At 44.7% G+C, this 25,125-nt stretch overlaps 1 protein-coding gene across 1 annotated transcript in view; it reads left to right on the top strand.

Moving 5' to 3' along the window:
• Positions 1-25,125, top strand: part of LOC310943974 (nucleosome-remodeling factor subunit BPTF-like) — a gene marked incomplete at its 3' end in the record, with an annotated part of 56,372 nt that overhangs the window by 9,905 nt on the left and 21,342 nt on the right. The window contains 23 exon segments of the mRNA XM_083909670.1: positions 461-724; positions 2,129-2,275; positions 3,447-3,629; positions 4,874-5,010; positions 5,012-5,059; positions 6,354-6,548; positions 6,635-6,816; positions 7,374-7,505; positions 9,163-9,292; positions 10,160-10,295; positions 10,590-10,871; positions 11,598-13,587; positions 16,287-16,411; positions 16,581-16,709; positions 17,171-17,321; positions 17,875-17,914; positions 18,042-18,267; positions 19,319-19,468; positions 23,147-23,277; positions 23,408-23,519; positions 23,632-23,849; positions 24,035-24,275; positions 24,445-24,728. Of these exon segments, the coding sequence (XP_083765796.1) occupies positions 461-724; positions 2,129-2,275; positions 3,447-3,629; positions 4,874-5,010; positions 5,012-5,059; positions 6,354-6,548; positions 6,635-6,816; positions 7,374-7,505; positions 9,163-9,292; positions 10,160-10,295; positions 10,590-10,871; positions 11,598-13,587; positions 16,287-16,411; positions 16,581-16,709; positions 17,171-17,321; positions 17,875-17,914; positions 18,042-18,267; positions 19,319-19,468; positions 23,147-23,277; positions 23,408-23,519; positions 23,632-23,849; positions 24,035-24,275; positions 24,445-24,728 (5,633 nt within the window).

The following is a 25,125-nucleotide window of genomic DNA, read 5'->3' as shown; positions in this document are numbered from 1 at the left end:
AATTTTCCTTAAGAAAAATAAGGATATTTCTAAGTGATCCCAAACTTTTGAATAATAGTAGTGTAGGTCATGACCCAGGGAAGAAATGGTCAGGATCAGGATCAGGATCAGGATCAGGATCAGGATCAGGATCACCATCACCATTCAAGTGCATCCTTTGACACTCACTGTGGTAAAGTGAGAGACTTTCTCAGAAGTCTGTGCTCGTCTTCCTCTCGTGTTGAAATGTAATTGTGTTCAGAGACGTTCTCTCAACGGATTTCACAGCGTTCCACTGCGTGAGAAGACCACCGTGTTTTCTGCTCTCTGACCAAACAACAACAGAACTTAACTGTTTGTGTTAGCGCTCGAATTACACGTATCCACTCTTATTATTCGAGCGTTTATTTCCCGCGGTGACGGTCATTATTTGTATGTCCTAATTATCCTGTTCTCCTCTTCTTTGCCGTCTGTCCTCCAGAGGAGATCCTGGACCGGCTGAGGGCGAAGAAGGAGGAGGAGCTGGAGGAGGTGAAGCGGCGAGCGGCCGAGGAGGCCCTGAAAGCGCGGCTGGAGATGGAGAAGGAGGCGAAGGAGACGGAGGCGGATTCTGGGAGGGACGGCGAGGTCGGACCGAAAGACGGCACGACGGGACGAGAAGACGGCAAGGATGTGACGGAGGAGGAGGAGAGGAGGAGGAACGAGGAGGCCACGGAGGAGAGGAAGGATGGAGCGAAGACTGAAGGTAGTCGTCATATTTACACGTCAGGATCTAACGTCTATCCTGAGGCACTGTTTTATCATCACACTGAACATTTACAGTCCTGTAGTTAGTTATTGATTTAAGAATCAATTCTGCAGATACTGGTTTTCAGACTAAGTCCAAACACAGACGACACATTTGCAGCTTAAAGCTTGTGTTAATTTATGTCCGTGTCTTACTGATTATGAGGCACTTAGAGAACACTGAGATATTTACTGCTTTGGCAGCAGAACAAAATGCTAATATCCTGGAATTAAGTTGTGGAGTGGATTTTTACAGGTTTGCCAAAGGGGGGCATTTAAATAAGAGAGTCATATTTTAAAAGGTCTATATCGACAAAGTTTACACTCCTGAGTGTATACATACATTGACCTGGAGTTACTGAGGACCTTCACACACACGTCTGCATCTGTTCCCGTCTTTATTCTGCTGCTGTAATTGCATACGTGTTGCTTCAAATGTCACCGACAGCCAAACTATATCAAAAGAGCCATTTTCCGATATTCCAATATGCCCTCGATATACCCTATATATCTGCTTTGACCTTTTTGATGCCTATATATTGCTCGTTTCACACAGAAATGTGTGTTTCTGGGTTCTGTGTAGAAGCTGCTCACGCTGCAGAGTCATGTAGGGCTGGACGATTATAGCCTTATAAATAAATATAGATAATAGATATAGTTCCTTGTTCCTGGATGTACTACCGTGCTTTGATTTCCTGTTGTTATACAGTTTTGAATTGTATTATTTGAACAGCTGATGAGTTATTCATGAACCAGGTGAAGAAACCCGAAACTACTTGTGACACATTTGGCTTTTACTTTGACCGAAAATTTCATTTCACAGCTCTCACTCTGTGGGAAAAAATATCGGGATATTTATCGCATATCGATATTCAGCCTAAATCGTGTCGGGATATGACTTTTGGTCCATATGGCCCATCATCGTCAACATTATCTCCACTAGAGCTGAAACGATTCATCGATGAATTGATTTTTAATCGATTACTAAATCAATCGCCAACTATTTTGATCATCGATAATCGGTTTGAAGCTTTTTTCATGATTAAAACCAGATTTCTGATTGTTTTAGCTTCTTAAATGTGAATATTTTCTTGGTTTCTTTGCTCCACATAAACAAAGAAATAATTAAAACGGAATCATTTTGGTTTGTGGACAAAAACGAGACTTTCGAGAACATCGTCATTTCCAGCTTTGACAAACACTGATCAACGTTTTTTAACATTTTTCTGACATTTTATGGACCAAACGATTCAATCGATTAATTGAGAAAATAATCGTTCGTTGCAGCTCTAATCTCCACGTTACCCATGCGGTGTCAACTAAAAATCTGACATATTTGATATCATTGCTGCTCATTGTGTAGCTGCTGAAGCTCCGCCCGCTGGCGTCAGCGGCTCTAACGTCTCAGATGAGCCGAAACTTCCCGAAACTTCTGCTCCGACACAAGTCGCCACTGCAGAGGCTGAGATAGAGAGATGTTCCCATGTGAAGGTCTCTAACTACGTCAAAGGTAAACGAGGACACTTTGGCGTGACGTCGCCCTCTTTACGCTGCACGGCCACAGCCTCAGACAGACTGACCATCTCATCCCCACGTATTGCTTCCTGCTGACCATTTCCTAAGGCTGCCTCTTCTTGCATGCGTCATCTCTCGTGCTCAGGCTTTTGTCTTTAGTCAAATGCAACTTTTATTTTCTGTAAATCTGCAGCTGCAGCTTTGGAACACCTGCGGTCAGAGTCTGCATTTGAATCCTAATCCCCGCTGCTGCCTTCCTTTCAAAGAGCTGAGGAGCTGGGATTGTGTTGACTGATTTGCAATCAGATGCCATTGTCACTGTAATCAGCCGAGTCGTCTCAAGAGCTTCAGTCATCTGCATTTTTACCTGCTGCAACGATTGTTATGTAAAGCTTATAGTTTATAATCTGCACCTTTTAGATGAGATGCTGTAGATCTCACTAGAGCTGAAACGATTAAGCGGTGAATCGATCGTTAATCGATTACTAAATTAATCGCCAACCATTTTGATAATCGATTAATCGGTTTGAAGCTTTTTCCATGATTTAAACAAGATTTCTGATTGTTTTTGCTTCTTAAATGTGAATATTTTTCTTGGTTTCTTTGCTCCACATAAACAAAGAAATCATTCAAACTGAACCATTTTGGTTTGTGGACAAAAACAAAGACTTTCGAGAACATCGTTATTTCCATCTTTGACAAACACTGATCCACGTTTTTTAACATTTTCTGACATTTTATGGACCAAACGATTCAGATTACGAAAAAAATAATCGTTAGTTGCAGCTCTAATGTACATGTTATATCCCTTTAAGGCTAAGGTTGGATAGCAGCTCTAGATCTCACTGATTTACACTGAACTTATTTATGCTTTTCAAGCGTTGCCTTGCCTGCACTGATCAACCGCAGTTCCACATCTGGTTGTTTGAGTGCATGCGTTACATACTGCTGACCAACAGAGGGAGCCACAGCCTTTACTAATAATTATTAAGCTCTGGTTTCGATGCCACAATTTTGTTTTCCAGTGCAGTTTTTTAAATTCTGAGCAAATATCTACATTCTGCTGCTCGCGGCTGTCCTCGACCGCGCCTGAAATATCGAACGCAAAACCACGTTTGTCTAACCGACAACACTTTGTTTGTCATATTTTCTTTTTGTCCGCGCAGCAGAAAACACGACGTCAAATTCCACGAGTGGAGACGGGATCCCCAGCCTGAGCCAGCCCCCCCACGCCAGTGAGGAGAACAGCAACGGCAGCGTCGGCGCCAGGGTCTCGTCCAGAGGTCCTGAGCCTCCGGACCTCGCCGACAAGTCGTCGCAGTCGTCGCTGGCGAGCCTCGACGAGACAGGTGTGACAAAGCTTCATGATTAATTCTTGTTTTATTGGAATACACAACCGTTCACAAGTTAGGGCTCACCTATACAATTTGTGTTGTGTTTTCCATTAAAAGTCAGACTTTTATACATCAAGAGTTGCAAAATGAATAGAAAATATAGTCAAGACATTGACGAGATTAGAAATAATGATTTTTATTCCAAATTAACTGTTTTCAGCTGTGCTAACATCATTGCACAAGGGTTTTCTAATCATCCAATAGTCTTCTAACACCATTAGCAAACACAATGTACCATAAGAACACTGGTAATGGGCCTCTATACACCTATGTACATATTCCATTAAAAAACAGATGTTTTTACCACATTAACAATGTATAGAGTGTATTTATGATTCATTTCATGTTCCTATTCATTGAAAAAGGGTCAGGACAGGGTCTGCAACCTTCAGAAAGAAAAGATCCACTTTGGTTCCTTCTCCATCCAAATCAAATGTATCTAGAGCCTCAGAAAAGAACTATAATTGGTCGCATTTATGAAACTTAAAGGCGCCATATGTAAGAATGTGGCCAAAAACGGTTACTACACTCAAATATAAAGGTTTTAGGTTTCATTTTTTGACGTAACTGGCAACCCGTGGTTGCTCGGCAGCTGAGACTCTACTGACTGCAATGATTGGTAGACGGTGGTAGGTGACGCCACACGACGCCAAAACATAAACATGATTTGCAGTCTGCAAAATATTTTTGTTTAATGCAAATATTTTGTCTGTACTGTTGTTGTTGGTGAGTTCAGTTTGTTAAATGAACATTATTCCTGAGTCTCTGCGACATATTAGGAGGATTTGATGATTTATTTCATAATGCACCTTTAAAACTACAAAAAACGATTTTATGTAGTTTTTCAACATCGCATTTGATGTAGACGTTGGATGTGATGCACGAAATATCAAAACACTTTTATTTGTGCCTTAATCTCTACAAAAGGGTGGAAAAACATGGAAATAAAATAAAAAATAAAGCTGAGAGGAGCCACTGCAGAGGGGCCAAAGAGCCACAGGTTGCAGACCCCTGTGTTAAGGCGTTTTAAAATGGAGGACAAGAAGCTTCTCCAGACTAGACTGATGTTCTGTGGAGAACATTCACAGCATATCTCATAGCAATAATCTCCTCCTTATCGTATTATTATTATTACCTCAGTAAACTTTACTACTGTGAATGACTCCAACTTTGACTGAAATCCTCTCTCTCGTTTCCAGGAGACGGTAAAGACTCGGCCAACGGTGAAGCGACGACGACGGGCGGCGGCGGCGGCAAGAAGTCGTCGGCGACTCGCATGGTGACGCGTCTGAGGAACCCGGACAGCAAACTGAGTCAGCTGAAGAACCAACAGGTTAGCTGCTGCTGTTCACGAAGCCAACAAGGGCTTTAAAGAGGGCAAAGAGGTGAGAACCAGAGGAGAATGTGACCCGGACCTGATCTCTAGATACACAGGACACCTCGTTACTCTGTGTCCTCTGAGGTTCAACACAGATCGTCTTCTGTTCACTTGGATTTGAGTCCATTCTCCTCTGGACTCTGGAATCAACAGGGCGGCATCGTTGCCAAGGGAACTGCTGCTGCTCACTGGATGTTTTCTCCTTTTTCTAGAGATGGTTGTGTGTGAAATTCTCAAATTCCCAATCAATCCCAAATCCCATTCCTTCCCCCGTTCTGATGCTCGGGGGTTTGAGCTTCAGCTCGTCTTGACCGTGTCTGCGTGCCTAAATGCATCACGTTGCTGCCGTGTGATTGGCCGATTATGATGTATATCAGTAGGGCTGCAGCGATTCGTTTAATTCCTGTCTCGCGCGGCCTGTTCAGCGAAATGGATCGTTGTTCCACACGGACCGTTTTAGCAGACGCACACATGATTTCAGCTGGCAAAATCAACGATTCAGCATCTGAGCCGGGAAGCATCCGGTTGCTAACGCTTCCGACTCACGCTAACGTAAACATTGAGGTTAGCTCATTTAATGTAGCTTATAGGGATGTGAATCTTTGGGTGGCTCACAATTCCATTCAGAATCGATTCTCGATTCAACCGATTCGATTCTCAAAAATTTATACAATGCATAGTGTGTTGAGGCAAATTATGGCATCAAAACAATCCAGTTTGTATAAGATAATGTGATAATGTGATCACACAAAGGCAAACTTAAGACAAAAGTTAACATTTATTCATTCAAAACAAATAAAATCTTACTTCCTGTACAACAAAATAACTTTAGCATATATAAAAGCTTAGGCGAGCTGCCTTTTTCTCCCAGAAGTTACAAAAATAAACTGTACACAAATAACACAAATGTGTATTTTGTGTGGTTTTTCAAAATAGAAACTTAAAAAATAAAAAATAAAAATAAACCCCCCAAAAATGGGGGTAATTGAGTATTCTACCGATTATTCCTCGATGAATCGAGTAATCTGATTTTTTATTTTTTTATTAAATCAAAATTTTAAAAAATAATAATAATTTTGCGTTCGTCGATTAGTCGAAAAATAATTGGTCAAATACTTGATTACAAAAATATTCGATATCTGCAGCCCTATATACCAGTGAAACCTAATAATAAAGTCGTCATTGAGTGTACATGTGAATTGTCTATGTCAATTTTTGCATTTAGTTAAAGTCCTAATGACGAATTCAACTCGTTTTTCTGAGGAACCAACATGGAATCACTTTCTCTTTCACGTCCTCAGGTCCTGGTTGTGAACGCTCAGGGCGACATCACTCGCATCAGCACGCGCAGCAGCAGCAGCAGCAGCAGCAAAGACGTGGCGATGAAGGCCACACTCAGTCAGTACTTCAAGCTCGGACAGGAGGGGAAGTTCCGCGTCTACCACAACCAGTACAGCTCCAACGCCCTGGCCCTCAACAAGCACCAGCACAGAGAGGTAAACGCAAGGTTTTTAATTTAGAAAACGGTTAAAAAACAGCCGGTTAATTAAGTGTAAATAAATATGGACCTCTGTTCCGTCAGGACCACGACAAGAGGCGGCATCTCTCGCACAAGTTCTGCATGACGCCCGCGGGAGAGTTCAAGTGGAACGGGTCGATCCACGGCTCCAAGGTTCTGACCGTGTCCACGCTGAGGTTCACCATCGTCCAGCTGGAGAACAACGTTCCGGCGCCGTTCATGCACCCAAACTGGGCCTCGCACAGGTAAGAGAACACAGCTGAGGACGAGGATGTACACCGCCGTTTAAAAGTACAACTTTTGTTGTGTTTTCCATTAAAAGTCAGACTTTTATTCATCAAAAGAGTTGTAAAATGGATAGAAAATATAGTAAAGACATCATTTGTCAATAGACAAATTATTTTTATTGCAAATAAACCATTTTCATCTGTGCTAGCATCATTGCACAAGGGTTTTCTAATCATCCAATAGTCTTCTAACGCCATTAGCAAACACAATGTACCATTAGAACCTAGGAAATAGGCCTCTATACACCTATGTACATATTTAATTTAAAACCAGACGTTTTTACCACATTAACAATGTATAGAGTGTTTTTCCGATTCATTTCATGTTATATTCATTGAAAAAAAAGTACTTTTCCTTCAAAAAATAAGGACATTTTAAGTGTTTTTATCATCTGGACGCCTCTGTGACGGTAAATGCTTGAAACGGAAAGGAAAAGGAGAACCAGTGCCAGCTAAATGTGAGCGTTCCCGTAGGAAAATTCATGTGAGTCTAAATGATTTTCTTTGCGTCTTAGGACAAACTGGATCAAAGCGGTGCAGATGTGCAGTAAGGCCAGAGAGTTTGCGTTGGCTCTGGCCATCCTGGAATGTGCCATTAAACCCGTGGCCATGCTGCCCGTGTGGAAGGACTCGCTCGGACATACAAGGTACACACTGTGTTTGCGTCACATGGGTTTTTCCTCTAACGCACAGAACAGAATAAAAAGACGCGAGGCTCGTTCGCAAACTCTGTAAATGAAGCTCATTCAAGTGCGTGAAACGGCTCAAACGAGGATTCGGTGCGGTGTGTCTAGCAGGCGGCGGCGATTATGAGCAGATGAAATCAAAAGGCGTCCACCACCACAGCTGTGAGGCATAATATTTAGACTTCAGGTTCCACCACCACAGAACCACCCACACCTCTGCCTCCTCTGCTGCTGCAGCATCACAACAAGTCTGTAAAGACGCGACTGTCCCAGAGCTCACGTCAGGCTCCAGAGTTTGTTTATGTGTGACTGAGCTGAGAGCATCAAAGTTAGAGAGAGAGTGTGTGTGTGTGTGTGTTGGAACTGATCCAAGACCAACCACCGTCTTCTCATCTTTAATCAGCACTTACTGCTCACTCCGTCAGTTTTGCAGGGTATTTTTCAAAGTGTGGGCCCACGGTTGGTGTAGTGGTTAGCACGCTCGCCTTTACAGCAAGAACACCCGGGTTCCTGGGTTCGAGCCCCGTTTGGAACAACTTCGGAACAAGGGCCTTTCTGCAAGGAGTTTGCATGTTCTCCCCGTGTGTGTGTGTGTGTGTGTGTGTGGGTTTTCTCTGGGTTCTCCGGCTTCCTCCTTAAAACATGCGATATGGGGATTAGGTGAATTGGTCACTCTAAATCAGGGGTTCTCAAAGTTCTGATACCTGAGGGCCAATTTAGGAACCCAACGTTGGACTGAGGGCCGCTAAAGGAAAAAAACGGAAAGAAATCCCATTTTTAATCATTTTAATGACCAGATTGCAGTTCTACAGTTTAGTGTTAAGTAATATAAGCGTTAGATAATGTAATTTTAGCGGTAATATAATAAAGCTTTATAATTTACTGGTATTTTGGCCATTGTTCTCACCTTCTAATTGCAGGTTTATACCGAGTAACACATTTCTGTTACCATATATTTACTGGGTAAATAGCTAGTAATTGGGGGCTGTAGCTACCTGCTTATTACCAGCTTATAACCCAATAATACACTAAAATTCACCATATAGAAACCAGGTAAATACCCAGTATTTTTGTTTACACTTATTGGTCTGTATCCAGTAATGTCCAATAAACATTTAACAAGCTTAGTCGCTCCTGAAATGAAACTATCAACTGTAATTCATCGCGGGGCCGACAGAAATGTTTCTGCGGGCCCCCATTGGCGCCCGGGCCGCACTTTGAGAACCGATGCTCTAAATTGACCGTAGGTGTGAGAGTGTGAGTGAACGGTTGTGTGTGTCTATATGTGGCCCTGTGATGGACTGGGGTGCCCATCTCAGCTGAGATAGGCACAGCACCCCCCCCCCCCCCCGACCCTCCAGTGGAGGATAAGAGGATAAAGCGGTAGATAGCGGATGGATGGAATTTTGTAAAGTGATGGTGGAGAATATACGAGGAAAGTTGTACGTGAACGGACAATTCTAGTATCTTTAGGTCTTTTTCCCCGAGCCGTGTCTGTGTCTGTGCTGTTAATGTTTCCTGTTCGACACTAAATCAGTAACCGATCACGTTTGCTCGGCTCTTTGATCCCGTTCTATCAAACCGTCTATTTTTTTCAAACGTCCGTGAATGTTTTCAGGTTAAATCGCATGACGTCCATGGAGCGTGAAGAGAAGGAGAAAGTCAAAAAGCGGGAGAAGAAGCTGGAGGATGAGGAGACGATGCAACAGGCCACCTGGGTCAAGTACACCTTCCCCATTAAACACCAGGTACGTTTAATTCTTCACTTGATCCAGACCATAAATTCCCTCTTTCCTCGACATTCTCCATGTGACAAAAGACGAATAATCCATTGAATCCAAATTGAGCAAGTTTCGTTCATGTACGTTAAACCCGACAGGAGATGACCTACTAGCACTTTTTTGCGTCACGCTTTAGCCCCTCCCACTTCCAATTTTCCACGCTTTTTCATCGAACCTTTTAAATACGTAAATTTTCACCATTATTGATGCAGAGGCAAAAATACGTGACTTTTGGGGCATGGGAAAGGCCTCAAAAAAGCGATTCATTTGGCGGAAGAATAAGAATAATATTAATAACTAAACTTTTTTCCCAGCTCCATAGGCACTTGACCTGTGGGGGCGCTACATCGCCGTTATGCATTGGTTTCTCACAAGTACATTATTTTATCCAATTAGTCCGTTTCGAAGCACGTTTAGGGGTCAAATTCAAGTTCTTCGTCGGAGAATAATAATCCCTACAGTTTCAAAGGTTTGTCTAATTGCAAAAATGTGCAAAAACCACTTTTAAATTGAAAGACGTGACGTTGAGACCGCGTTGATTTTATAAGACGCAGCCGTCTTCACTGTTGAAGATCGACCGTCTGCAGAAACACAATATAAAACGCGTAATAACGTCGGTTTAGCCTTTAGCTCACAGGTCAGAGCGTTAATGTGTGGAAGGTTGAGTCACTGCAGTGAGAAACACTACGGTGTTTGTGTTGTTGACCGTCGTCGAGGCTTCTCTGCTCTGACTCATTCCCTCTAAACTTCAGGCAGTTCTTGTGCCTCCACGTCTTCTTACGTCTCCACCAAATTCACCTTTTCCCCCCTTTTTGACCCTTGTCTAACATGAAGGTGTGGAAGCAGAAAGGAGAGGAGTATCGCGTTACGGGCTACGGCGGCTGGAGTTGGATCAGTAAGACTTATGTGCAGCGCTTCCTCCCCAGACTTCCCGGCAACACCAACGCCAACTACCGCAAACAACTGGAAGGTCTGCACTTGAATGTGGTTTCTTCATATTTTCACTCTGAGTCTCTTTGGCTCTTTGGGTGGAATTAGAGTCATCTCAACTATGATATCATTGTGTTGTGGTTGGCCTTCAATAAATGAAGTCTTTCTCCTGATATCTCTGTGGATGTTATGGAGCTGTGCAAATCAAAGATTTCACAGACAGATCATTTCCATAGTTTGTTTTCTTTATTATTCATTCACCTTTGACTTCATGTGAATTGTGTTCATTTAAAATTCTAATTTAAATTCTCTCTCGTTTCATTTTCCGTAAAAGATGCAAAGCTTGGCAAGAAGTGCACGCTGCTGGATTTAAGCCGACGACCCAGCGTCGCCGCAGCAGAAGCTCAGGAACCTGCTGCTGAAGCTAAAGATCAGGACCCGAGTGACCTCTCCAACCCTGAAACTGAACGTCTGCTGACGTCTGTCGAGTATGACGAGGTCATGGACGTCGATAAGAAAGAAGAGTTGCCCGTGAAAGAGAAGCTGGAGGAGATGCCCGTCGAGGAATCGCCTGTGAAGACGGAGCCGAGTGAATCACAAGTGGATGAAAAACAAGGTGTGACAGAGCGTGATTTACAGTATAATGACACAGTATTCACTTTCATGTGCAGCATGAGACTGTTGAAAAGTTTGGGCTCACCTCATGTCCTCCTTTGAATGAGCACATTTTGAGAAAGAAATTTTAATTTTGTGGAAAAAAAATAACATTTTGGAAAGAAATAGAAAATTTAAGAAAACTTTTTTTGAAGAAACAATTAAAATTGAGAGAAAATAAAATTTTGAGATTTAAAAAAAAAAATCTTAAGAAAAAATTTAATTTTGAGAATAAAAAAAAAATTCTTATTTTTGAAGGAAAAGCACTTGTTTTTCAATGAATATAACACATTTTGAGAAAGAAATTAACATTTTATGAAAAAAAAATTTGAGAAAGATATTAGAAATTTGAAAAAATAAAATAAAATTTGAGAAAAAAAATTAAAATTTGAGAAAAAAAATTTTTTTTTGAGAAAAAAAACATTTTGAAAAAATTTAATTTTGAGAAAAAATGTAAATCTTAAGAAGCAAAATTTTAATTTTTAGATTATTTTTAATGTCCTTATTTTTGAAGGAACATTTTGGTCATTTTGACTTTTAATAGAAAACACACAAAAATTGACCCCAAATTTTACACAGTAGTTTACATGTAGTTGAAGCATTTCAAGTAAATTTACTCACAACTTGAATGTGAAATATTGTTTTATGAAAACACATTGAAATCTAAATGAATGAATTTCATCTCCAGAGCTCAGCGTTCAGGAGGATAAGTCGTCCATCAAGGTGGACCCCACAGACGGAGCTGAACGACCCTTCAACTACGACGTGGTGGACGTCAGCAGCGGCTTCCTCACCCGCGTCGCCTACAAGAAGAAGGTCAAGTCGTCCAAACTGGACGGCCTGCTGGAGCGCAGAGTCAAGCAGCACGCCATCGAAGAGAAGCAGAGGCCGCCGCTGTGCTCGTCCAAACCCAAGACTCCCACGGCGACTTCAGCCACGCTAACCCCTTCTCTGAGCACTCCGGTCCGCCCGCGGTCACCGCTCAAGCCCCACGCTCTCGCTCCAGCTCACCTCGCGCTGGGCGTGGCGGTGAAAGTGGAGGAGAAATCCACGACACGAATCCAAGGCGACACCGAAGTGGCTAAAGCGACACAGGACATCGTCACACCGCCACCGCCTCCTCCTTCTGCTTTAAACTCCACACCCAAAGACATTTGCAGCACAGGTACAGAGGGAGATTCAGCGTCGCCACAAACTCTGCCCCAGGAACTGGAGACGAACATTGTAGAAAGGACTACAGGGCAAAAAGAAACAAACTCGGAAGCTGTCAAACTGCCTAAAGTAGAAGAAACGACGCAGAGCACTCGCAGCGCTGTGGAGCAACAAGCAGCCGGTGGATCATCAGATGTTTCCACCGCTGCACTTGTTGAAAATTCAGGGTCTGAGACTCCCAATTTGAAATTGGACCCTTTAAGGACAATTGCACCCGACCAAAAAAGGAGTGAACACACATCTCCGCCGTCTAAACCCGTTCCACAAAACCCAGAAACTTTAATCTCTGCACATAAGATATGCACTGAGGAAAACGGCATGGGGCCAGAGGAGAACCAGGAACACGTGCAGCACAAATCCAGAAGCATCTGCACGCCGAGGCCAGTTTCTCCTCTGCCTCAGGTCAACGGCAACGACGGCTTTGCGAGCGAAAGCGAGTCGAGTCACTCCGCCGTGAGCGCAAACAACGGCGTGCTCGGCGACAGCCCGCAGGCCAAGCTCAACAGCGCGGTCAAAAGTGAAGAAGTGGCGTCCTTTAAGGACGGCGCGCAGCCGAAGCCAGTGGTGAACGGAGATTATGCACCTGTGCGCGGTGACGGCACACAGACGGGGATTAAAGATCCAAGTCTACTGTCGCAGGCAGATGTGGAGAATAAAACGATGTCCGAGCAGGATTACAAACCTCCGCTGAAGATAACCAGACTGGAAACGGACTCGGGCGCACTTAAGAGCTCGCAACAGCGCAACAGCACGTCGCCGCCGTGTCCGTCGACGCAAACCAAATCCAGCTCGGGGGTGAAAATCATCCGAATGGCTCCATCTCCTATTCCGTCGGCGGAGGATTCCAGTCTGAGCGACGGATTCACCGAGGAGAGCAGCAACGGCGGAGCGACCGTCATCACCCAGGTGACGACCACCTCCAACACCACGACGACAACCACCACCGTCGTGTCCTCGCAGACGACCACGATCGCCAACGCCGCGAAGCGCGAAGAGGTCGTGTCAAAGGAGAGCAGCGCGGTGTCCACTCTGACGACCATGACCAAAACAACCGTGACCAAACTCTGCTCGTCTGAAGACGGCCAGAGCGACGCGGCGACGCAGGGGCAGAGGACGCTCTTCACCTCCGTCACCAAGTCGTCGACAGACGCCGGCGGTGGCGGCAAAACGTCTGTGACGTCGGTCGCCGTCCACCAAGAGGACGTTCTGACGACGCAGGGACGCGTCCACCTCCTCAAGTTCTCCCGCACCAAGAAGACGCGCTCGGACACGGCTCTGCCGTCGTACTGCAAGTTTGTGACCAAGAGCAGCCGCAAGAGCATCTTTGTGCTGCAGCACGACGACCTGAAGGTGCTGGCGAGGCGAGGAGGCTTCAGAGAGGTCGCCGTGTTCAGCTACAACGCCAAGCCGGCTCAGGATATCTGGCCCTATCCTTCACCCAGACCCACGTTTGGAATCACCTGGAGGTAACGCTCACACGCGTCTTAGCTCGTGACCCAAAAAGTTGATTTAAAAAGGTGTTTGAAATGCTTAAATGTGCTTGAATTTGAATGTTGTTTATAGAGCTGCAACTAACGATTATATTCTCTATTAATCGATGAATAGTTTGGTTCAGAAAATGTTAACGACGATCTTCTCCAATGTCTTTGTTTTTGTCCAAAAACCAAAGTGATTTCTGTGTTTGCGTGGAGCAAAGAAACCAAGAAAATATTCACATTTAAGAAGCTAAAACAATCAGAAAATCTGGTTTTAATCATGAAATGAAAGCTTAGCTCGAATGCAATTCCGGGGGAACTGCAGAGTGCACTCGCTCGCTCGGGTGCATTTCACTAATGCGAGCAGCGAGTGGAACAGGGTGTGTTGATGCTTCAGCTGAGAATTTCATCAATACTTCATTTTTCATCCCCACGAGTCCCGAGTTCACGTACAAAGTTTGGTTTGGATACGTTAAAGCGTTCTCGATATCTGAGCTAACTTCCTGTTTGATTTCGTCTGGCTGTGACGGGCAAATGCTTCAGAAAATCTAAAATCCTTCTGGTAACCATCGCGAGGCTTGGTCCGAGGATCACGTACGTCAAGTTTGGTGAAGATCGGACAAAATTTGTGACCTGTGAAAGTTTAGTTTCGCTTTCTATTCAATCCAATATGGCGACAAGAACGACAAGGGTCAGTAACACGATCTACAATTTCCACACTACACCGGATCAGGCCGGACGTTCCAGAGTTGGACCGGTGGAGATGTCTGAAAAGGTTCGAGGAGCAGGAGCTGACTAAACATCTGGCCTTTCATCGATTAATTGTTCCAGCTCTTTGTTTATCAAGTGCTTGAAAAAGCTCTATATGACGAGGACAAATACAAATAACTGCTCCTCCTTTGAGTTTACTTACAGCTGACACATTTTAAAACATGTGTTTTTCTTTAATTTCTCCTCCTGCTATCATGAAACACAATTTTTAGTTGGTATATGTAATTTACCGGGGCGAAAAAGTGTGAAAATGCTTGCTTTTGTGTGTATGAACACCCTTAAGTCCCTCTGAGGTGCTTAAACTGGAGTTGAACTCGATCGATCTTCTCTGTGAGGCCGAGAATGTCAACGGTCAGTGGGATCTGGGAGGGTCTGGAGTTTTTAAGACTAGCGTCTTGTTCAAAATCACTGGCTGCTGTAGTGCTTTGTTATACTTTACACTCATCACAAACACCAGAAAACAGAAAATGGGAACTCTTTGAACAAATAAAGAAGTTGCTGTGGAGGCACAGTCACGTTGAGATAATTTAAATCTAAACAGAAGAGTTTCTAAACTGTATTCAGTGTAAAGAAGGTTTGCGTGATAGTCGGTCCTTATGAGTCTTTGTCAGGCTTCCACGTCCTGTGGATTTGTCCGTTTGTCGCCTCTCTCGCTGACTTGTGTCCGTCTCCTTGGCTCTGACTGATGTCGTGCTGTCGCCTCGGGGACCTCGGGTTAAATTTGACCGGACCTCAGAGTTCCAGAAGCAGACGTGAATCATCCGGCGGTCGCAGAAGTGTCGCGGATGATGGTGTCGGGATGTTCTCTTTGTGCACTGAGCCATCCCTGCAATCCTGGGATGTGTGTTTTTGTCTTTTTTTCCTACCTGTGGTCACACATGGGTGGGAAAAGGAATATTCACCAAAGCCTGTAGAATACGAGCAGCAGCCCTGCAGTGATGGTGTTTTTCTAGATGTTCAGTAGACTTTGAAAGCCCTGACCATGATGATGCACGGATGGAAGATTTTCTGTTTAGGTAAAACTTAAGGAATTGATGCTGTTGATGGATGATGCAGAACTTCCCCAAAGGAGTTTTTAAATGTGCTGTATAAATCAACTTAAAGCTCCCACAGAGTGGTCCTGTTGCACGTATATGTTAGTTATGGAGGTCTACTTACATACATTAACTTGTTTTTATGCTCAAAAACCTCCCAGTTGCTGTAAACGAGCCGATAGAAATCTGTCTTTTCTGACGCTGTTTCCCAGCTGCGATATTTCAGACATAAATCTCAGAAGACAGAGTGTGTTGTGATTGGCCAGCCAGCGTAGAGCCTTCCCAACTGTCTTGTGATTGGCCAATACCCGGAAGTGACATATTCAGCACACCCGCTCTCAGAAGCACAGCTCCCCCCTCTGGACAGTGGATGCACTGCTCCTAATTATCAAAACATTGTTTTAACAGTGTTTAAAAATAGCTTCTTCACGACTCCCCGCCGCAGTCCCTTTGACGACCTTTGACCCGGAGTCAGACCCAGAGTCAGAAGACACTGTCGCTCGTGAAACACCTCCACAACGGACGTTATTCTTCTTCTTCTGCGGTTCAATGTACGCAACCGGATGTGCCCGGACTAGTGCCCGGAGAAGGAGGATCTGCTGTTCAGGAGAACCGCTGTTTACGTAACCGGACCGGGTTTTTTCAGAGATCTCTCTGAGCCCGAGATTACAATAAAACACAGCGTTCTCAGCAGTGGCTGAATTGTTTGTTTAGAACCTTCAGGGTTTCGTAAACAAGGTAATGACGCAGATACACACTAAAAAACAGCATTAATTAGAACTTTAGGTCTAGGTCCGCTTTAAATCTTGAAAGTCTTTTTTTTTTTTTTTGCCGCTCAGCTGTTGCCGTGAAACGTCTAAGCGTCTCGTGTCCTGTGTTTTCCAGATATCGGCTGCAGACGGTGAAGTCTCTGGCCGGCGTGAGCCTGATGCTGAGGCTGCTGTGGGCGTGTCTGAGGTGGGACGACATGGCCGTCAAACCGTCCGCCGCCGTCGGCACCACGCGCACAGGTACGAGCCCTTTCTTTTACGTTTGTGAGGACGCATCCGCGTGTGTGTTTTTGCTCGGCTTCTCCTCGTCTGTCGGAGTGTATTTCCTCCATCTTCTCGGGCTCTCCTCCTCCTCCTCCTCCTCCTCATCCCCATACCAACCCAGCCCTATCCCCACTCATTGCTACAGAGACGTCGGACACTGAAATCACCACCACGGAGATCATCAAGCGCCGCGACGTGGGACCCTACGGCATCCGCTCCGAGTACTGCATCCGCAAGATCATCTGTCCGCTCGGCGTGCCGGAGACGCCCAAAGGTGAGTTTGAGTTCCATTCCTAAAACTGGAAAAGAGTTGCATTTGCATTTTTGAGGGCCTGAACGTACCCCAAAACTCACAGGTTTTGCATCAGCATCAATCCTGGTGAAAATGTGCGTATTTAAAAGGTTCGGTGAAGAAGCGTCAAAAAATTGGAAGTGGAAGGGGCTAAAAACGGACGCAAAAAAGTGCTTATTATTATTTATTTATGCTGTCATTTTCTTTTATTTACCTAGATATTTTAATCATATATATATATATATATATATATGAGTCTGCAGACCCATATTTGAATATGTTGGCATGTATGGAAATTTGCTGGGGGTCCAGTAGCTGTGGGCGGGGGGGCAATGGGAAGTTGAAATGTGACAAAAAGTCTGTTTATGTGCTTTCTTCTGCCTAACGCACCAAACAAATACTCGGTCTTTAATTCAGTGTCTTGTGTGTCGGCCGTTTCCCAGAAACCCACACGCCTCAGAGGAAGGGCCTGCGCTCCAGTGCCTTGCGGCCGAAGAAGCCCGAGCCGGCCAAGCAGACGGGTCCGGTGGTGATCGAGACGTGGGTGGCTGAGGAGGAGCTGGACCTCTGGGAGATCAGAGCCTTCTCAGAAAGGTCAAACATGCAGAATCTTTGTTATCGTGTCGTTAAAACGTCTTTATTTTTGTGACCAAAACAAACACACGCGGGTCATCTTAGATATCTTTTGTGGCTGCAGAATGTTTTCCTGCCTTTTATTGTGATGCATTAACTGCATATGATGCTCAAAAACACAGATATAAGCACCGTTGCTGTGGAAAAGCTTCAAACGCCGACCGGGAAACGCTTTACTTTAACAAACTTTAGCACGATGACGGACATTAACTTGCGTCTTTGTTCGTCTCGGGTAAAAAAACTAGCGAGAAGACGCAATCAAAAAACACTTCCGTGTAGGCTACTTCAAAATAAAAGCACTTCCTGTGACATCTGTACCAATACGGAATCACTGTTAACAATCTTGTACTCTATGTAATGTAAATAAGGCATTTTAACCACACTATAACATTAATATAACACAAATTGCTTATTTGAGTGTCTAAACAAACATTTCACAACAATTGTCTTAATTTATCCATTTGTTATTGCTTCTAATTCTTCAGTATTCTGTGTGTTCTTTTGACTTTTAAAGGGTGGAGAAGGAGAAAGCTCAGGCAGCAGAGCAGGCAAAGGTAAGAGTGCTTTAATCCACTCGTCCTTTCATTAGTGCACTCATTAACGACTGCTGATTGTTGTTTATTATTAGTTCATAAATGACAGAACTGACTGAGCGTCCGTATTTGTCGCTGTTTTTTTTAGAAGCGTCTGGAGCAGAAACCGGGCTCGTGCGCGGCCACGCCCACGGGGACGCCGGCGGCGTCGTCCGCCACGCCCAAAGTCATCGTCGGGACGATTTCGGGCCCGGGCACGGCCAACACCAAGGTGGTGCTGTCCACCAAGATGGGCACGCCCGTCACATTCCAGCAGAACAAGAACTTCCAGCAGTCGTTTGCCACGTGGGTCAAACAGGGTCAAAGCACACAAGGTACGACTGTGAGGTTATTAACTATCCATAGTTAACATTCAATTTGCAGATTCGTTTACCAGTTAGCGCTGTTAGCTGCGTTAGCTGCATTAGCTCCTTTAGCACCGTTAGCGTTAGCCTACAGTGGAACTGGAGCGGTCTGTTTATTAAAGGAAAAGAGCAGCGCTAACAAATAACGTCAGCGTACCCTGTGTACTGCGCATGTGCGCCTCTGTTAAAATGAGTCTCTGAAGTAACGCTAAACTTTAAAAACAATCGGGAGTCGCGTAAACATGACGCGACGCGCGCCTTTTTTCCGGTCAGTCGTCACGGAAACGCCACATGCGCTAACGTTGCCGCGCCTTGTGCTAACGCGCGTTAACGTTGACGCGCCTTGCGTTAACGTTGACGCGCCTTGCGCTAACGTGCGTTAACGTTGACGCGCCTTGCGCTAACGTGCGTTAACGTTGACGCGCCTTGCGCTAACGTGCGTTACCGTTGACGCGCCTTGCGCTAACGTGCGTTAACGTTCGTTAGCGTTGCCTTGCCGTGCGTTAACGCGTGTTAGCGTTGACACGCCGTGCGTTATCGTGCGTTTACGTGCGTTTACGTGCGTTTACCTGCGTTTACGTGCGTTTACGTGCGTTAATGTGCGTTAGCGTTGACGCGCCGTGCATTAACATGCGTTAGCGGTGATGCGCGTGACGCCATTAAACGTTGTTAGCGTATTAACGTTTGACAGCACTAAATAATACTGTAGAAAATGTAAAAAAAAAAAACACAAATAAACAGGTCATACAATAAAACCACGAAATTGAGGTAGAAACTGTCACATCAGTGAAAAAAGGTACCACAGACACTGTATAAATAAAACTTTGCACTAGTATTATTTGCATATAGTAGTATTGCTCTTTTATGAAGTTTTGGAATAATTCAATGCAATGATAAGGTAGTATATAGGGTAGGGTAGTATTTCTGTTACCCACTGAGTTTGAATGTCTTGCTGTAGTTCAGTCGTGATGTTTCATTTGTTTTATGAGTATTTTCACTCTTTCACCGTGTGCTTGATCAGGAGCCGGCGGCGAGGCCACCGTGGCCACGTCGGGGGGGCACACCTTCCAGATCACAGGAACGTCGGTGGGCGGAAAAGTGTTGACGGCCAAACTGCCGCTGCCCGCCAACAGCAAGATCGTCACCGTGAACATGCCGGCTTCACAAGGAGGTGAGGACCTTTTTTAATGTTTCACTTATTTACTGCAGACATTTGATGTTCCTTCACCTCAGAGCCACAGCTGACGCCTCTGGGCTCATTGATCTCATGTTATCGTGTCGGCAGTTTACTGAGCCAGATGGTGTTGGTGCCAGACACCACAGGCACAAATATTTAGAAATCTACAAATTAGACACCAATGAGACTTCCCTCAAAGCCTCACATCTAACGACAACTAAAGCAATTACTGAATCCACTTTCTTTGAATCACTCACACAGGTGTCAAGGCAGTGTTAAACTATAAAGATGTCATCAGTAAAGGTGTTTTAAAGGCGCCATATGTAAGAATGTGGCCAAAAACGGTTACTACACTCAAATTCAAAACACAGAGGTCTTTTAGGTTTGGTTTTCTGATGTATCTGGCAACCCGTGGTTGCTCGGCAACTGAGACTCTACTGACTGTAGAGCTGCAACTTACGATTATTTTCATAATCGATTAATCTGTCGATTACTTTCTCAATTAATAGATGAATCGTTAGGTCCATAAAATGTTGATCAGTGTTCGTCAAACCTGGAAATGACGATGTTCTTGAACGTCTTGTTTTGTCCACAAACCAAAATGATTCAGTTTTAATGATTTCTTTGTTTATGTGGAGCAAAGAAAATACTACATTTAAGAAGCTAAAACAATCAGAAATCATGATGATCATGAAAAAAGCTTCAAACCAATCAACGAATATCAAAATGGTTGGCGATTAATTTAGTAAGCGATTAATAATTGATTCATCGATTAATCGTTTCAGCTCTAACTGACTGCAATGATTGGTAGACGGCGGTAGGTGGCGCCACACACGCAAAATATTTTTTTAATGCAAATATTTTGTCTGTACTGTTGTTGTTGGTGAGTTCAGTTTGCTATATGAACATTATTCCTGAGTCTCTGTGACATATTAGGAGGATTTTACGGCCAGTTGCATTAGATTTATTACATAATGCACCTTTAAGCCTTTTTTAACGTATTTATATGAATGTAATGTGGACATTTAAATACTACTGCAGCAGCACAGAAGTTCCAAATGTCCAGCTTTCACACTGAGCTCGTGCTCGGAGCGTTCCTTTTGTTCCAAACACTGAGACACGGGTCAGTCCTTCAACTGTTTTGTGCTAATGTGGCATCAACAGAACTCTGTGCCAACATCATGAGTCAGCGGCTCAGTTTGGTCGTGGCACGTCGTGTCTTCTCGTCTTGGCGCGGTCAGCCGATATATAAAAGTGTTATTTTGGTCGCATGGTTTTTGGGGATGGTATAAGCTTGTGTAGTCTGAGGTTCTAAAAACCAGACAGCGGATTCAGAGTCGGGCGTTCTTAAGTAAGTAAGGATGCTTTTCAACTTCTTCAAAATGTCAATGTTGACACCTGCAGATGAGGACGTGGTTCGTACTGAACGCCGTCTGGACTCTGGTCTTTGGTCCTGTCAGGGTTACCACATAAAGTGATGTGTGGGCATTAAAGCTGGAGCCTTTAGAGCCACCATTCGAAGGATTTTTATTGTTAGCGATCGGCGTTGACGAATACAGTCCCCATCTTCAATAGCCCATCGTCCATTCTGATCCGTAAAATCTGTAAAATCCCTGTTTCTTGAACTTTAAAACCTGCCATTTCAACGTGAAAATATGACTAATCGACACGAACGAATGTCCACAAACGCAAAGAATAGGAAACGATAACCTCTGCTTTTAAAGAGCTGCTGTGTCCATGTTTTTCTCTCTCACTTTTCTCATTTTGCAAATTCTCTTTGTACAAATTCAAATGCTTTAAATGGACGTAACAATGAGACTCGGCTTTATTGACCTAACTCAAAAGAACAGTGAGTTAAAAAAGAAAAGAGTGGTATAAAAAGGAATAGGGACATTATATTAGTATTTGAATTGTTCAAGTGTACAGGAATATAAATATAAAGTGCAAGATTTGCGAAGAGAGTAAAACATCTGTAGAAAATCTGCTTTTCAAGCAAAATGTTTAAAAATAAAGATTTCCGAGTACAGCAGAAGTAGTGTTTGATACACGCGCGCAATCAGCAGATAAAGAGAATGATTATTATATGACGTTCTCTGAGGATTTGACTTCTCGTTCCCTTTGAAGTGACCATGAAGGAGAACGTTAGGTCGTTTAATGGCGGCGTATTTATCCAGCGTGACCGCGCGGGCACCGTGTTTGTTTTGGGAGGGCTGAAGGAAGTGAGGCAGGAAAACAAGTTCGCTGTGAGCTCCGCGCCCTCACACAGGTCGCCCTCTATAGCGCGACTCCATTTTTCTTCAAACCTCTGCAAACGAGTGTTTGATGTGTGTGAGCAGAGCGGCCGACGATGAGCGGGTTTTATTTCCCCGTTTGAAGAGGGAACCCCTTGATGTCGGGGTTTAGACGAGAAAGAGAAACTCTCTCTCTCTTGAGTTTCCACTTCTTCCTTCAGCCTCACGTGAGCTCACGGAGTCTGGTGAACTAATATGAAACGCCCCCTTTGTCAGATGAAGCTTTTGGCCTCATGCATCATTTATGAAGGGGGGGGGGGGGGGGTTGCTGGGGGAAACCCAACTAAGCTTTCACGGAGCCTTTTTGAAGGTCGCGTGTTTACCTGTTCAACCAATATTTGCCGTCGCTGTGATCAAAGCGTGGAGAGAATCCCACAGACGAGGACTTGTGAACAACCGCTCGCTTGTAACATGTAACAGCGTTTTGAAAGTGTGTTGTTTGATCATAAATCCTTCAGGGAAACATCGCATTCTTCTTTAAACCTTAAAACTATACACTCTCCCTTTCCTCGCATCAATTTTGTGTCAAACTCTTGCTTTAAAGCACATATTTCTTCATGTTCGAGTCAATATCAATTATTTTCATCATTGATGAATCCTTTAGTCCATCATAATTGTTACCCTCAAAGGGTCAGATGTTACTGTCATTACAGAATAAATGTAACTAAATGTAACCAAATATAATGTAAAATAAAGGTAACTACTCTGTAACATATCGATAAATAACTTTCTCTATTTATTACTTATTTCACTCGTCGCATGATGCGCATACAATGATACGCTGCGATCTAGTGGCGGGATGCCGTCGCTTTGCGGGTAACGCAATCGCCGTGCATTGTGGGAAATGTAGTTTATGGTCAACGCACGCCTTAAAGCAGCACAGACCTATTGTAACACTGATTTTGAAGATCAATTAATCACTCGTGGGCCACAGAAAATGACGCGGCGGACCACATCTGGCCCCCGAGCCTTGAGTTTGACACATGCTAAAAAAAAAAATTCAATTATATATTATATATATATGGTATTCAAATATCAATATAAATATATATGTCAAACCTGTAAGTGACGATGTTCTCCAATGTCTTTGTTTTGTCCACAAACCAAAATGATTCACAAAAAATAACAGAAAATATTCACATTTAAGAAGCTTAAACGATCAAAAATCTTGTTTTAATCATGAAAAAAGCTTCATTACTTCAAACCTGTTTGTGTCATTGTGTCAGAACATGATATTTACAGAGAAGTTAAGAGAGAAAACGCTGCCTTTGAATCCTTCTTCATCTGATGCCGCCTCATGCATCTTTCTTTCTTCTCTCTTCTTCTTCTTATTTGTTAATTTCTGGTGTTTTTTCACTCTCTCTCTGTCTTGTCTCTGCAGGTGTGGTTCAGCAGAAAGTCTTAGGCATCATCCCGTCCAGCACGGCGGGCGGCGCCCAGACGTTCACCACATATCAGCCTCGCACCACCACACTCAACATCAGGCCCAACACTCCAGGCTCACAGCAACAGGTACGTACGTATGTTTGCTGCTGCTGCTGCTGGGAAATATCAATGTATGCATGCTTTCTTTTTCTTGTGGCCTTCATCGCAGACTCTTCAAAATACTTCTACTAACGCCGTGATGTAAATGTCCCTCCAGGTTCTGACCACAGGTACGATACGTCCGGGAATGACCGTGATCCGAACCCCGCTCCAGCAGACGGGACCCATGGGGAAGACCATACTCCGGACGCCTCTCGTGGTCCAACAAGGTATTTGAACAAAGCTCTCCGCCCGCCCTTCAATGATGAAGTGGAAACAGCGTTGCCTCTTTGTTGTTTTTAATCGCCGCTGTAATCGACGTTACCGCGCCTCTTTTTCCAGGTCAGGGTGGACAGCAGGTGGTGACGCAGATCATCCGAGGTCAAGCCGTTTCCACCGCCATATCCGGTGCCAGCCCCGTGGCCACCGTCACCGGTCAGGGCGTGTCCAGCCCCAACGCTGCGGGGCAGGCAGCGGGCCAGACGCCGCCCGGGACCCCACGAGCACAGGGGCAAGGCCAGGTTAAACTAACACTGGCACAACTCACACAGCTCACGCAGGTCAGTGATGGGAGATACAAAGACTCTTTATCCAGAGTTTTTGGTTGAAAACATCCACTTCCTGATGGGTTCTTGACGATTAGCTAACTTACTTTTAGTTTCACTGTCAATGTCTGTGTTTTTCTCTGATGTATCCACCTCCTAACCCATGATCCTCTCTGCTCTGCCTCCCTCAGAAGCAGCAGCAGCAGCAGGCTGGATCCGGAGCAGAGCGGCAGGCCGGTGTCGGCGGTACCCAGCAGGCTCTGACGGTGATGGTTCAGGGTCAGGGCCAGACCACGGGTCAGCTGCAGGTCATTCCCCACGGAGTCACGGTCATCCCAGGACCTGGGCAGCAGCTCATGCAGGCGTCGTTGCCCAATGGCCAAGTGCAACGCTTCCTCTTCACGCCCTTGGCCTCAGCGGCCACACCCACATCAAGCACAGGTATAACATCATCCTTTTTTCACTCCTGGCCATAGAATTAACTTTAGAGCACAGCAAAACTCAATGACATGAACTTTCAAGGACAAGTCTCAGAAAAGAGAGCCCACATTTTGATAAATGTGACTTTTTAACCCTCTCTCTCTCTCTGATTATTCTCTCGTCTCCACAGCCTCCACAGTTCCCGCTCAGCCCAACTGCGCCTCCACCAAAACCCCCGCCCAGCCCGCCCAACAGGCAGCGGCGCCCGTCCAGGCGGGGGCGCCGTCGCTGGCCACCACCAGCAGCCCGACGTCGGCCACCCCGCAGGGCCAGCTGCCGCCGCAGACGCAGGCCCACATGCCCATTCAGTCGCCGACGTCGCTGCAGGTTAAAACGCAGGGTGGAGCCGCTCAGCTGCAGCTGCAGCAGACGCCGCAGATCATCAGCATGAGTGGACTGCAGCAGCAGGTGCAGGTAGGAAGAGCACAGTGACGCAGTAGATATATTCATCATCTTTGATAGTGCTCAGTGGCTGCACTGCCTTCACTGCTGTCTCGTAGCATCCTTGTGATTTTTATGCATTTGCTCATTTAAAAGTGAACTATAGGCAAAATTACTTTGCTTTAGTTAGTTTTTTCCACTTACCAGTTTAAAGACTCCATGGAATGATGCTCTTTGCAAACTCTAGTGCATGAGAGCTAGTGCAGAGTCTGCAGCATGTAAGAGCTTAGAGTTGCATTCAAAGACCCTCGGAAATGTCACTAACGCCTGCAGAATGTTGAGCTTAGAGTTGCATTCAAAGACCCTCTGCAATGTGGCTAACTCCTGCAGAGTCTGCAGCATGTTGAGCTTAGAGTTGCATTTAAAGAGT

Source organism: Microchirus variegatus (assembly GCF_963457635.1).
Source record: "Microchirus variegatus genome assembly, chromosome: 23".
Taxonomy (NCBI): Eukaryota; Metazoa; Chordata; class Actinopteri; order Pleuronectiformes; family Soleidae; genus Microchirus; species Microchirus variegatus.
Note: the sequence above shows the minus strand (reverse complement) of the source record. Positions and strands in the feature narration are given on the sequence as shown.